The 14,165-nt window shown below is 42.2% G+C and overlaps 2 protein-coding genes across 3 annotated transcripts; both read right to left on the bottom strand.

The window, feature by feature from the left end:
* Nucleotides 1-68: 68 nt before the first annotated feature.
* Nucleotides 69-6,039, bottom strand: mcur1 (mitochondrial calcium uniporter regulator 1). 2 transcript variants are annotated; one of them, XM_030348858.1, is made up of 9 exons: nt 5,665-6,039; nt 5,101-5,220; nt 4,800-4,903; nt 2,264-2,365; nt 1,687-1,728; nt 1,453-1,524; nt 1,286-1,339; nt 1,065-1,179; nt 69-858 (listed from the first exon to the last, which is right to left on the bottom strand). In XM_030348858.1, exons 1-9 carry the CDS (start codon nt 5,927-5,929, stop codon nt 803-805), a joined length of 930 nt encoding a protein of 309 aa, XP_030204718.1. In that variant the 5' UTR covers nt 5,930-6,039; the 3' UTR covers nt 69-802. The 2 variants fall into 2 exon arrangements, with proteins under 2 accessions (XP_030204718.1, XP_030204719.1); XM_030348859.1 differs by having other exon boundaries at nt 5,981-6,033.
* Nucleotides 6,040-8,734: 2,695 nt separating this feature from the next.
* On the bottom strand, nt 8,735-13,944 carry rgs9bp (regulator of G protein signaling 9 binding protein). The gene is made up of 3 exons (XM_030348865.1): nt 13,082-13,944; nt 9,689-9,995; nt 8,735-9,191 (listed from the first exon to the last, which is right to left on the bottom strand). Exons 1-3 carry the CDS (start codon nt 13,175-13,177, stop codon nt 8,809-8,811), a joined length of 786 nt encoding a protein of 261 aa, XP_030204725.1. The 5' UTR covers nt 13,178-13,944; the 3' UTR covers nt 8,735-8,808.
* Between the last annotated feature and the right edge of the window lie 221 nt (nt 13,945-14,165).

Consider the following 14,165-nt stretch of genomic DNA (forward strand, 5'->3'; position numbering starts at 1 on the left):
CTCAACTCTGTCAAATCACAACCGTTTGAATCAAAAAACACACAATAAGTATATTATTAAACATCTGATCACCTTTCTGACAGCATTTATTGGAAAGGTTTACATTTTCTAAATCAATAACTTATGTTTATTGTGAACAAATCACACATTTGTTTTACAATAATAAAATAAGCTTTTATTAACAATGATGTGATAACAAATATTTGATCTCAATAAATAATATAATTCAGGTTATATTACCTTGCAGTGTAGTCAATCTCAAATAAACATTTTTATTGTTATTTTGGTCTTGGTTATTACTAGCCTAGAAATCTAGACGCCCCTAGCGGCAGCAAATTTAATTTGCAGCCAGGGAGTCAGCCAGGGAGCCAATATCTTTCCGATATGGGTCTGGCTTGCCAGGCTAGGTTATTACCATAATTTGAATTATAAAGACAATATTAACATAATCAATTTTACTAAATATTATTGAAGATTTAAATTCCTTTTCAAAGCACACTTTTTGGCTTTTGGCCAAATGTATATGTTACTGAATGTCAATAGAATGAAAGCAATCCATCCACGACTCGTTCAACCCAGGGAATTGTGCTCTTATTCCATAAGACCAATGGGATGCATATCTTCCTTGGTGTGCAGTAACTGAATCTGGAGACCTGAAGACAAACCTGATCTCCATAAACAGGCAGCAGACTCGGTAAGTAAAAGGGGACCTTGTGCAGTGGAAACCCGGATGTGTTGGTGAATACATCAACACAGTTTAAACACATTTGAATGGAATGCAGTGGAAGTGTTGCTGATTCGTTTACATCCAAATGCGATAGAAACCCAAGCCCACTGTCAGACAGGTAAACACTGAACCTAAAGAAGGGCAGAAAAAAAATTGCCAGTCGTATAATGTTCTTTCAGTAAAAGAAATTGTAAAATAATTATTCTAATATGATCATCTTTTGCATTTCCATCTTAATGACTATCTATATATAGATATCTATGTATTCATAATTAAAATTTGACAATGACAAGGCATGGTTAATGGATATCCGTTAAGAACCAAGGTTTTTTCCTACCTGCAAGGTATTTGATGGTGTCCAATTTGTGTGATTCCAACATAGTCTTAAGACCTGCCACCTCTGTGTCTATTTTCATGTTAGTCCGGGTCAAATGGCAATCGTGCTCTGCATTCTGTAAGAAGCAGATATCCACACCAAATTACAAAAACAACTAATGGCATAACAGCAAGACTTACTGCGAGTGTGTTATGGACAACATGACTAATGGAAGTACTTACCATTTCCATTATGTCTGTTCGTGTTTCGAAGAGTTTCTTCTCATACAGTGCTTTCTAAATAATAAGAAAAACAACTCTCAAATGATGAGACAGCGAGAACTAAGAGAAGGTACGTTGAAAGCAGAATAAACCGGTAACAGCTACTTCCCATTGCTCATAGCCCTTACCATTTCCTTCACACGGCTTTTCTCGATGCTCATGTCTAAAAGGGTGTCGGAGCGCACCTTATTCATCAAGTCCTGCAAACACAATGAAGGCAGTTGATTTTAGCACATATATGCAGATGACCAATATGCAAAACAAAGTATCAATGTTATCTACATACAGTATAAAATCAAAAAAAAATATCTAAATGGATTCACTTTTTTTTTCAGAACAAATTTCAACTCAGTAATACTCACAGCCAGCTGGCCCTTCAGCTGTAACAGATGTATCTTGACTTTCTTGAAGAATAGGAAAAAGTGAACAAAAGTGAGCACACACTCCATTATACAGTCAATTAGGTACGGTAGGGAGACTGTTCTACTGCCCTGTAACAGTCTAAGTGCATCCGTAATGTTGCTTAGCGTTCACAGTAGCATAAAAGGACAATACAGGTCTGGGTGATTAACCATCGCAACCGTCTCTCCTGGCATCATTCACATTCTCAACCAATATTATATTGCAGAAGAACTTCATTGTGCCGATTTTGCCAAAGAGCATTAAGCGTTTTTTCCCCGCAAACTGTACTCGCTATTGACACAAAAGAGTTCTATTAATAAGGTTTATTTTTGTGGCGAGAATGTGTTCAAGCTTAATGCTCTTCGGCAGAATTTGAACAAAAAAGTCATTTTGACAGATATACAGTTTTAGTGAAGCCCGGAGGGACGCTATTGAGGGTTTAATCACCAGGAACTTTAACCCTGGTCAGAGCATTAAAATGGTTCTCTGGTTATCTCAGTGACTCATTAAAAGGAAAAAAGAAATCCTTCCACAGACCTCATTCTCTGCCAGCAGCATGGAGAACTCGCTCTTCTCCAGAATGATCATGTCCTTCTTGACGGCTGCTATCTGGGACATGACTCGCTGCAACATTATCTCCTGATGTCACCCGTCCCATTGGTTCAGAGAGTGACCAACACACACACACACACACACACACACACACACCCACACACGTTACCAAATGTTTAAATAAGGGGACAGCACCACCTGCGACAAATCACATGGTATTACAGTATTGAAAATGTGTGCCAGGTGAAAATACAAAAATTGGATACGGCAAATTTGTTCTTTGCCTGCGATTGAAGCTGTTGATGTGGTTTAATATCAAGTGTTAGGTTAGTCTTCATTGTCTCCCATTCAATGCAAATGTGTATGGTTTTTGAAGAAGACAAAGTAATCTTATCTGTGTTCCCTAAACACATTATATTATCGTGTTTCCAAATCTGACGGTCTCTTGACCAAAGTTGATTCAGTCAAAAGATGACATAATAAAAAAGGGGGTAAAAGGGCTGCTACGATAGTGATGTGTGGAATGACAATTATATCTCAAATGTTTTTAAAAGGGGTGATGAGGCAATACAATCAGTAGGTTTATTAATTCTCACTCTCATTGGTATAGCTGACACATTTAAAAGGGTAATTTAGGCCAATTAACGAGCAGAAATAGCACTAATGGTTTTCATCAAGTGCATTCTACAGGGTATCTGCAGGTTTCAGCAAGTCAAATTTAAGACTTTTTAAGACCTTTTTAATACCACCTTGAATGAAATTTAAGACCTTAAACCCGCGATGGCGGGGGGATCCCGCTGTATTACAACCCAAGCATAGCATGTGTGTCACTCGATGAGACTCATTCAATTTTACTTTTTGTCTGTTTATTGAACATAAAGTGATACTCCAGGGCTCCGGACTAACTTTTTCCTTGGGTGCACTGGTGCGCCTACATTTTTAATTTGGGTGCACCAGCATGTATTTATGGTGCACCCAAGTTGTAAGTTGTTGAGAGGAGGGTGACAGCGTCTGGGCTGTAGTTGCACCGGGCATCTGCACAGGTTGCACCGTCGATATTTACGCCACTTATTAATAATATTTTCACCATTAAATAAATGCCTTCAGTAAGACCTGGGGGGTATACCACAAACCTCGTTGAACATACCCAGGCTTTCTTGGGAAAACCTGGCTCGACAGAGCCGCAACTCGCAATCACAGTTAAATGGTACCACGACGCTCACTTTAGATTCAATTAGTTGAACCAGGTTTTCCGCTTTAGGTTCAATGCGCGTTCACATAAAAGGGGCGTTTCTCGCGTCATTTGAATCACCCTTATGCAAAATAAATCGCGCAAGAGCGTTGTATTTCATCCAAGGCGAGCAATGTATTATTATGAACTCCTACAAGGAATTCAAAGTTTAAATCACAGCCAAGGGGAACACGGTTGCCCATAATATGGCTAGGGTGGCGTGCTGGCAAAAATAGCCAACCGTGTTAATTCGTAAGTGAAAAGATTCTGCATATTGTCTACAAAATATTATGTATCATCATCCCTTTTACCCCCATATATGTGGGGCCCCATGAATTGCGAGCCCAAGTACCGGGAATGCACTCGATCTCCGACCCAATATCGAACGTGCACGTCAAGTTGCTTGCTTTTATTGGCGTGGTTCAACGTCTCAAATATCAAAACAAAATCAACCTTGTTGACGCTGCAGATTCGCTCGTTTCGGATGAAAGGCGCTGGTCCGAAGCGAGTTATATACGCCGTTTTGTCCCTTCCAGCAGTAAAGGTGCTCGCGATTTGAGAGTCAGGGAACATCAAACCGAAGAGATCTCCTATCCCCTCATTCGAGTTGTAGGACTGGTGCTTGACCACTGTGTTTAGAATCCACAACACCTCCGCTTTCAGTGTTGGTGTCGCACCAAATGCTACCCTCAGGTCAGTGCCAGCAGCGCGGACCGTCTGCGGTGGTGGCGCCGGGGCAGAGATGCAAAACGTAGAAATGGCTGGGGTCTGTGTGTGGTTCCTGGCAGAGGTTTTATGTTTTTGGCTCTGCATATGGCTGACGACAGCCTTAATCCCCATGGTGCCGAGCTTGAATGTAGGCTACTTTTGCACGGAATGCATCTGGCCTGTTCTGGGTTGGCAACGGACGCTAGCCAACCTCGGAAACGGACGTCTTCCAGCCAACTGAAGTTGAACTTGCATTTACCCATTGTTGCAGACTAGCTAGCAAGCGCGCAGACATCCGTTTATATATGCAGCTAGCAAGAAAGTAGCCCCTCGTACATCTCCTTCCCGAAAAGTCCCGCGAGAAAAATAAAAATGTAATTACCCTGCCCCGACAAATTTAAGACCTCCGAGTTATAAATTTAAGACCAGCAAATGACATTTTAGACGAATTTAAGACTTTTTAAGGCCTTAAATTTAGAAAAATGAATTTAAGACTTTTTAAGACTTTTAAGACCTCCGCGGACACCCTGTTCTAGGAATCATCTTACACCACTGATCTTTTATTATCTCGTCCTCTCATACCTGCTGCACTTTGGTGGCCATGTCGCTGTAGATGGCGTCCATGTTTGAGTGGGTGGTCCTGACCAGCATGCTGACCATCACCTCCGCCTGCGGCGTGCTGAAACCTAAACACAAACACAGCGCAGGTTTATACTGAAACCTTAGCAGAAACACAAGGTCATACGGAACCTAAACAGAAACAAAAAGTCCTACTGAATACTTAAACACAACGCAATTTCACTCATCAGGCGGATCCAAGCCGGGTATCAACCGAAGCCTGGCCCTTTGGCAGATGTTTCAAAACAATCTAGGTGATGCCAACCGTTGTCTTCAAGGAGTCGAACCATGGCGTGGGTGTCAAAAAGGAGGCGTGCCCGGCCCCCCGCCCTGGGATCGCCTGCCTTGAGGTCATACTGGAGTTGTCTGAGGGAGGTACTCAGCTCTATCATTCAAAACACAAGACGGAAGAAGAAAGCGACTTTAAACAGACAGTTCGATTCAAAAGGTGCATGTTTTTCAAACAATTATATTTAAAATACTAATGCTCATTTTCAGTATAGTATTATTTTGCCTTTCATTCATTCTTAAATTCAGTAGCAGAAATGACGCAACGGAACTGTTTCTGTTAGAACATTATATCGCTAACGTTGAATTCACTTTCAACAATACACGGGGGGTTCTCAATGCAGGGCGTACCAGCATGGTCAATGTTGACAGTGAACAGACAGACATACACATGCCAGCATACTGACAGGCTACGGGCGTGATCACTAGAATGACTAATTGCTTAAACTTACGTAGGTAGTGTTAATTTGGGTATGTGACATAATGTGACATCATTCGTTGTTCAACAATAACTTCACAATAGTCTTTCCATTTTACTTACCTCGTACAAACACACGTTTTGTGTCTAATAACCGGCGGGTAGTAACCGGTCTAGGAGATTTTCCTAATACCGGTGACGTCTTCTTGCTAAAAACACTATGATCGATGGTGAATCCCCGCGAGGCGTTCACGCTATTCAAACATATCTTATTCAATGATGTGAGCCGTGTCGTTGCTTTAACATAATAACTGACCACGGGAACACATTTAAAATCACACCAAATAGTACGTACGATCGCTCTTGAATGAAACAGATTCAATAACATTTCTTAATCCTGGCCACAACGATTCAAACAGTAGAACGGAGCTACACTCACCACTTGCATATGTACTCCCTTTTTAGTTTCTCTTTAATGACAAGTAAAGTCGTAGTTGTGACAAAGGTCGTCCTCTTTTTAGAAAGTACCGCTTTGTCTCGCGAGAGTACATATTTCATACCAGTTTCCTATCCCAGTACTAGTAGGACAATCAAAACAAATCCAGTAATCTGATAGCCCTTAATTCAAAATGAAAATGCAAAATCTTCTAACAACCTGTCCTCACATCCACCCATGCCTATCCAGGCCTTTCCTCACTCGATTTATTTGTTACTGCTTACCTTCTTTCTGATGTATAGTGGCTTTGGTACTATGAAAATGTATTTGATGAATATTGATGAATTTATTGTTGATAATGCTTATGATGCTGATTTATAATTATATGTCTTATCATTATTAGCATCTTATCATTATTAGTAGCTTAATCATTTTGTTATGAAGAATGTATTCTTATAATTATTGTCATTAATATTATTAGTAGTATTAACAATACCACTACTACTACTACAACTACTTACTATTAGTTGCTACAACAATTTCTACAAGGCTCTTGTGTATTTTTGTACAAATCAAAGACCTGCTCTGCTTGTTCTTTAACGTTACATCAAAGAACACAAACAAACATACACAAAAGTTTAAAGGATTTGACTTTGCAATTTTATTACAAGTAATATACCTATCATCGTTTCTACATATCCCTTCATTCAAAATAAGTGCATATGTACAAATGCTTTATTCAACATCTAGCTAATTAATAATTCAAGAAATAGTAATCAATGAGAAAATAGTACATTATGTACAGTAGCTCGGCAAAGTAATTCTTCTGCAATAATAAATAAATGATTAAGACCTTCGTGATCCTTGTGTGATTTAAAGGAACAGTTGGTTTATTTTTTAGTGATTTGTCTCATTTCCGACTAGAGCTTCTTACAGCTGAATGTTTCTGCCTTTAACATTTTACTTCTGTCATTCTTTGGTTGTCATATGTGATCATTCATTCATGTCACCAAAATGTCCCACCATCTCATATTTATGACTTAAACAGTAACAGTGAAGCTAGTCTGAAATGTTTTCATAGTCTGTTCTCTGGATGATGGATCTGTGTTTCCAAAATAGATTCTCTTTTCTTCACTGGTGGACACAGAATTATGTGGATTTGTTTGTCAAAACAACATTATTATTGGGTACCAACCGGTAACCCTGATTAAAATCAATCCTTGCTCTGTTTTGTGTCACCTTCAGGGAAAAGCAAAATAGATCATCATTAATTCTTTACAACCAACATGGTTGGCAATGTTTTTTGGCTTCGAGAGTCTTAAAGCTACGGTTTTCGGTTTTCTGGAGAGTTTTCTCAGAGTTTTCTGGAGATACCAGACAGATTGATCTTGATTTTCAAAGTGTACAACCGGAAAAATCCAGCCCTCCCTTAAGGCCTTCCAAATCATTTCATTCAGGCCGAATAAAATAATTGGACAGGCTTAATACAGGCCTGCGACCGCCATAGATACCTGATTATTTACTTTTTTGTCAGTACATTTGATTAATTGATTGCTGTTGGGAGGTAAAAAGAATTTGAACAAAAATTACAAAATTGCTTCTAAAATAGATGGCCTACCCTAGCTTTAGTGTCACCTCATCTTGACGTTTGCGTTGCTTGCTTGGGTTCGGACAGGCAGCCATCTATGGCACAATGCGCTCTTGTTCCATTGTCACCACTGTCATACTAACAGCGATATTGAATCGATAAATAACTATGTGCAAATAGCTAAGGGTTCTGCCCCTTAGCTAAGAGTTATTCAGATTGGTGCACTTTCAAATTATGAGAATCAACTAATTTGTAATGCACCCTTCCTGTCAAGATCTTTTAATAATTTTAAGTCCTATGTATCCATAATTTTGCTTAAAATGATTCATATTTATATTTTCTATATTTTCTGTTTTTAATAATTCTCTGGCTTTTAGTGACATACATTACTGGTTCATGTAAGGTGAAGTTTGTTATACCATTAAATCATATATTGAAAATGACCTAGTTCTCTCATTTGGGTTTCATCATTAAATAGTTCTATGTTTATTGCTCATCTATTTTAGGAGAGAGCAAATAGATAAAACAGAATTATTATGATGCAGTGACAGTGTAAAGTCACTGTGCAATTAAAAATAATATTAATCTTAAAAGGTGCTGTAGGTAGGATTGAAGAGCTATTAATTGAGTGCCCTTTGGTATAAATGTCATAGCCATCCGTCAGCTATTAATGATGGAAATACCCTGTGGATATATATCTTTGGGAGATGACTGCATCTGCCTCTGTATAGGCCAAATTAGACTTTCGACCGCCCCCGACTAGTTTCGAACTGATCAAGGCATCTTTCCAGGGATTGGTTCACAAAATCCATCTTGCCTGTCAATCAAAGGAGCTTGAGTCGAACATTTCAAAACAGCGAATAACTCTCATAACTCTTCTGCTCTCTCTCTTCACAACTCGCATCATAATACAGCACCTATAGGTGACTCTAGAGAACAACATTTGAGGATTTGGGGGTTTTGACAAAGTTTCTATATTTAACATTTTACTATTTCCATGCAGCATTCCCATAAATTAGTTGAATCGATCAATGTTTTTTTTTTTTCGTCTTTTTGGAAGTTCTTGTCTTTAAGTTTTCCACTTGCAAGTTACTTTCTGTGTGTGTGTGTGTGTGTGTGTGTGTGTGTGTGTGTGTGTGTGTGTGTGTGTGTGTGTGTGTGTGTGTGTGTGTGTGTGTGTGTGTGTGTGTGTGTGTGTGTGTGTGTGTGTGTAAGCGCACGACGGGGTCACACCAGCGTCTGCTCAGGAGAAGAGCACGATGCAGATGGAGAGAGTGGCCACCACCAGCACCGCGCCGCACAGCAGCAACCCAATGAAGACGTGTCTGCGAGGCATGCCCCCGCCGCGCTCCGGCCCCTCCTCCTCCATGGACAGCAGTGCCACAGAGACGCTGTCCGAGCCACTCAGGGGGTCCGCGGCCTCGGGCCCGCCGCGGGGCTCCACCGTCCAGCGCAGGACGTTGACCTTGGCCTCCATGTCCTCGATCATGCGGTCCACCCGCTGGATCTCCTGCTCCATGGCGCTGGTCTCCTGGGGCTCCAGGCCGGCCGGGAGCGCTGGACCCGGGCTGGAGGCCTGCAGGTCGGGCAGGCTGAGGGCCCGCGCCGCCACCTCGCTGCCTCCTCCTACGGACCAGAGCCAGTTAGACAGGCTGCTCCCTCCTTCACAAGGTAACTGCCCATCATCCGCTGGTATCATTAGAAGTATTGAAATGAAGTGGGACAACGTTTGCTGCCTTCGTCTGATCACCATCGGGTATCAGCAATGTTTTGTTGCAACATGCTGTATCTCGCTTTACAAATACAGTTAGGTATGTTATTTACAAACATAACACAAATTAAGAAGGGAAGAAGAATGTTTCTGCAAAGACCTGCCATTGCTTCTATAAAAACCGACTTCATCTTTTGCCAATATTTTGCAAATGCAAAAGAGAGCAAATGTGAAAGCACGTGTTTCACCAGAGATAGGGCTATCCCTTTGGCGTTATTTTTTCCCGTTTTGCCATCTTTAACGGAGAGCCAAACCCCAAAACCAATTACATATTGGTTTGGTATTACACATGCAAATGGATTAAAACAAATCGTACGACTCCCTGGATCCCTTGACCACCTCCCGTTGTTACCTTGCATGCCGGTCTGCACAAAGACGTTGGCGTTGGCCAGACAGAAGATGTTGGCCATGCCAAACACTTTGCACAGGTCAGCGTGAAGGAGTTCCAGCCCGGAGGAGAAGGCCACCCACAGGAGGTCCATCTTCCTGCGGTCCTCGTCCGGCAAGCTCTTGTCCCGGAGACGGGCGGTGAGATGCTGGCAGCAGACCCCGGCCAGACTCTGGGCCTTCTCCCGCGTCTGCCTCAGCTCGTCTCTCAGCTGCAGGGTGTCTGTGCAGCCACCCACACAGGAGGCCAGGTGTCTGAAGCATGCCACCACCTGGATCCCCAGAGTGAAACACGGCCACAACACAGTGAAACGCGGCCACAACACAGTGAAACGCGGCCACAACACAGTGAAACGCGGCCAACACAGTGAAACACGGCCAACACAGTGAAACACGGCCACAACACAGTGAAACACGGCCACAACACAGTGAAACACGGCCACATCATAGTGACACATGACCACAACACAGGGAGACACGGCCACAACACAGTGACACATGACCACAACACAGTGAAACACGGCCACAACATAGTGGAACATGACCACAACACAGTGAAACACGGCCACAACACAGTGACACATGACCACAACACAGTGAAACACGGCCACAACACAGTGACACATGACCACAACACAGTGAAACAAGGCCACAACACAGTGAAACACGGCCATAACATAGTGAAACACGGCCACAACACAGTGAGACACGGCCACAACACAGGGACACATGACCACAACACAGTGAAACACGGCCACAACACAGTGAAACACGTCCACAACACAGTGAAACACGGCCACAACATAGTGGAACACGTCCACAACACAGTGAAACACGGCCACAACATAGTGGAACATGACTACAACATAGTGAAATGGGAACATTTGCTTGATATAAATACGATATATCGCCATTGAATTTTTTTAATGAATTCATACTCGCCATGATTGTTTCACTGTCTTTTTGGTGCACAGTATGCTTTGCTTGTCCAATTGAATGAAAGGCTCAGCCAACAAAGATTACACTTTTGTGCCAGCTCAATATATTTTCTGAGTCCCTAAACCTAGTTGTACATTGGTTCTTGAACAGATGGAAAAAAAGTAAGACATGGTCATGAATAAAATGTTTTATTCTGATCAATTGAATGCAACCAAACTGAATGACATATTATCCACTACCAGGCTGAAGCTCCCACCTGGTGGATACAAAGCAACCAGTTAGCTACCACACACTGGCTATCAGGAATGATGCAATCCGTTTAGAGACCAGTGAATGATTAGGTGGCAATGTTGGTAGGAGAGCCAGGTTTGGAATGTGGCCAGGACACTGGGGTTAGCACAGTTGATGTTAAGCATATGACACAGGCCAGAGTGATGGACACCCATTACTGGTCCTCCTACTCCAAGAATGAGCCAAACAATCCCTGCTAAGCTTCCACAGAGAAACCAGCAGGGCCAGACAGATATCCATGGTGCTGGTAAGACTAAACAGAGAAGACAGTCTAAACAGAGGAGACATTCTAAATAAAGAGATGGTTCAACAGGATTTCACCTCTAAACAGAGAAGATGGTCCACTCTGAACAGAGAAGATGGTCTAAACCAAGAAGATGGTCTAATCAGAGAAGATGGTCTAAACATAGAAGATGGTCTGAATAAAGAAGATGGTCCACTCTAAACAGAGAAGAGGGACTAAACAGAGAAGAAGCTCATAACAGAGAAGGTTGTCAAAACAGAGAAGATGGCATCTTCTAAACAGAGAAGATGCTCATAACAGAGAAGGTGGTAATAACAGACAGGAGCGTACCTATGTTCCCCGGGTCCTATGTTCCCCGCTTTGTATGTGACCGGGGAACCCTGTGAGCAAATCTTTTTTTCGTAGGATGGTAGGGGCAAGTACCGCCTTTTTCGCCTCTGATTCGCCTGTGATTAGGGTTGTGTTTAGGGTTAACCCTCGACCTTACCCTAACGCTAACCCTAAACCTGACGCTAACCCTTTGCACCCTGGGAACATAGGACCTGGGGAACATAGGGATGACCCCATAACAGACTATGCTCTTCCAGATAAAGATTTACGCTAACCTCTTGCGATGCTAATTTCCTTTCCAACATTTAAAGTACGGTTTTTAGTACAGTTAGTAAAGCCTTTAATAGGGCAATGTGATGATATTCCAACAGGCAGCTGTGTGTGTCCGTGTGTGGGGGTCTGTGTGATGGGCAACGTGTTTGTGTGTGCGTGCAAGGAGTGTGCGTGCAAGGTGTGTGTGTGTGTGTGTGTGTGTGTGTGTGTGTGTGTGTGTGTGTGTGTGTGTGAGCGATAGACTGAACCAGCTACGGGCAACTTACATTCCTTAATACCGATTAGTAGTATGAGCTGGTCTTGGATTGTTATGAATTATCCTCGGCGGCCATGACAGTCAGTCTTGTCATGCTGACGCATCCTGGAGAAAACTTGAACAAAATTGCTCCACTGATCTATATCATCTTGCTGCACACCGTGTTAATTTACCTTCTGGGAAATAACCATGGGCAATAAAATGACGCGGTTTTAAATATATTATAAATAATCTGATAATCATCAATCTATTTCTGGATAAGCCAGGGGACCGGTAGAGTGTTGGACCATCGTGAGGTTGATTGGATGTGATATTCCTAATTATTGGATGAATACTAATAAGCGGTAAAAACCTTAACTATGTCTCTATCATCATTAGACATCGTTAGGCAACATAGACATTCATCTTCTTCTATAAAGAGATGAGACATTGTGATTTTAATGAAGGCTCTATGTCTTTGTTTTCAATGTGTAATCGCAGACGAAAGCACTCTAATGGAATACATATACTGAGTATACCATGAGTCAGTGAACCAAGATAAGTGTGTTCAAAGTGCTTTTTTAGCCATGGGGTTATCAGCATGAGGGTTCTGTGTTGTGGTCATCTTTGTAGAAGTAAGTATGTCTATAAATCTCTATCGCGTGAGACTTAAATTATTAATATCATACCAGAGTTGCAGAAATGTAAATTTTATTGTAAAATTGTGTAAATTAAGACAGAAAATCATATACTTTATGCATACCATAACTCAGTGTCCACTCACTTCCACTCATGTATAAATATATTTTTAGACTATTTAGAGTATTTTTTTATCATTAAAAAAAATACAGGTCCTAATATGTATTACATATCAGGGTTCAAAACAACCTTCATATCTTCATCCTGCAATAAATGACCATTTAATAGCCATCTGGCAAGGAAGACTGCAAATCAACACATTCTCTGACAAACCTCGTAAAAATAGGTACAGGTAAGCAGATCCCCCCTCTCACCCCCTGAAGCCCCTCTCACCCCCTCGGTCTCACCTTCATGAAAGACTCCACCAGCGCCTGCTCGTCCGCCGAAGCCTTCTCTGTCCCCCCCGCCACATCGTCTCCAACTTTGTTGTTTACCAGTGGCATCAGCCCTCCCTCTGGTCCAGAGTCCCCAGACCCCGGTCACGATGTGGGCTTCTGGCTACACCCGGCTGCCCTTGGCTCCTCTTGGCTTACCCCTTCTCCTCTTCCTCACCTGGAGTAGGGCGCCTCATTCAGCGGCCAGGTCAGGCTCGAAGTCAACGTGCTGCATTATGTCGGCGTATACACACACAAAGACTACAGGTGCAGCAAGAGCACACCTAAACACATCCTGCAGAGTAAAAAGTCCAGAGTCGATAGGTGCGAATAAAGTTGGAAATTCAAATTAAAACAAGGTGATAGGTAACCCACGAGCGACGGTGTTAATCCTCCAATTGACCTCTATGCACTGATGCAGACTAGGACAAGCGGCTAAGCTCATTAACTATAGCTGAGAACCACGGGGGACGTGAGCAGCTGGCTGTCTTCACCACAATGGCCCTTTCACTGACCGAGAGGAAGTGCAATGCTCTGGGGAAGGGACAAAACAAAGAGGAAGGGCTAACTCTGATACCTTTGTAGTTGCCCGGCCTACTTCTGGTCCACTAAACTGCAAAGGGATTTGAAGTGGATACCCTGAAGTAGAAAAAAAAAAGAAATCAAAGATACTACCGGTAGCCATACATTCAGCACTTGGCATACAGTTTGACGACCACATTCATAAAAGGGTTATGCGTGTGGTGAAACACTGCATCAAACAATGAGGGTTTTCCGTGATGGACCTTAAAGTTTAACTGAAGAGGCAGCGTGAATGATGCACTTTGTGAATTGACTGCTTGTCTTGTTCCTTTTTGGCCCCAGGTCCTTGGTAATGGGTTCCTAGGAGGAAGCGCATACGAGGTTTATAGTCCCACCATGAGGAGTTTTTGAGTGAGTGAGTGGTGGTCAGCATGTTAAGTGGTGGTCATCTTACATAGCCTACATGTGTTGCATTTATTTGTATGTGAAATATGAATAGAAGGAATTGTCCACTATTTATAGCTATAAAGGTTTG

This window comes from Gadus morhua, chromosome 23 (genome assembly GCF_902167405.1).
Source record: "Gadus morhua chromosome 23, gadMor3.0, whole genome shotgun sequence".
NCBI classification, from domain to species: domain Eukaryota; kingdom Metazoa; phylum Chordata; class Actinopteri; order Gadiformes; family Gadidae; genus Gadus; species Gadus morhua.

Bases quoted from the DNA above. Each gene is read 5' to 3' on its own strand.
- rgs9bp (XM_030348865.1), bottom strand. From the start codon at position 13,177: ATGCCACTGGTAAACAACAAAGTTGGAGACGATGTGGCGGGGGGGACA. The intron at 9,996-13,081 runs GTGAGACCGAGG...CTGGGGATCCAG, and splicing joins TGGTGGAGTCTTTCATGAAG to GTGGTGGCATGCTTCAGACA. The intron at 9,192-9,688 runs GTAACAACGGGA...TCTGGTCCGTAG, and splicing joins TGTGCAGACCGGCATGCAAG to GAGGAGGCAGCGAGGTGGCG.
- mcur1 (XM_030348858.1), bottom strand. From the start codon at position 5,929: ATGTTATTGAATCTGTTTCATTCAAGAGCGATCGTACGTACTATTTGG. The intron at 1,525-1,686 runs GTGAGTATTACT...TTGTGTTTGCAG, and splicing joins AGCTGAAGGGCCAGCTGGCT to GACTTGATGAATAAGGTGCG. The intron at 1,180-1,285 runs GTAAGTACTTCC...TGCTTCTTACAG, and splicing joins GAACAGACATAATGGAAATG to AATGCAGAGCACGATTGCCA.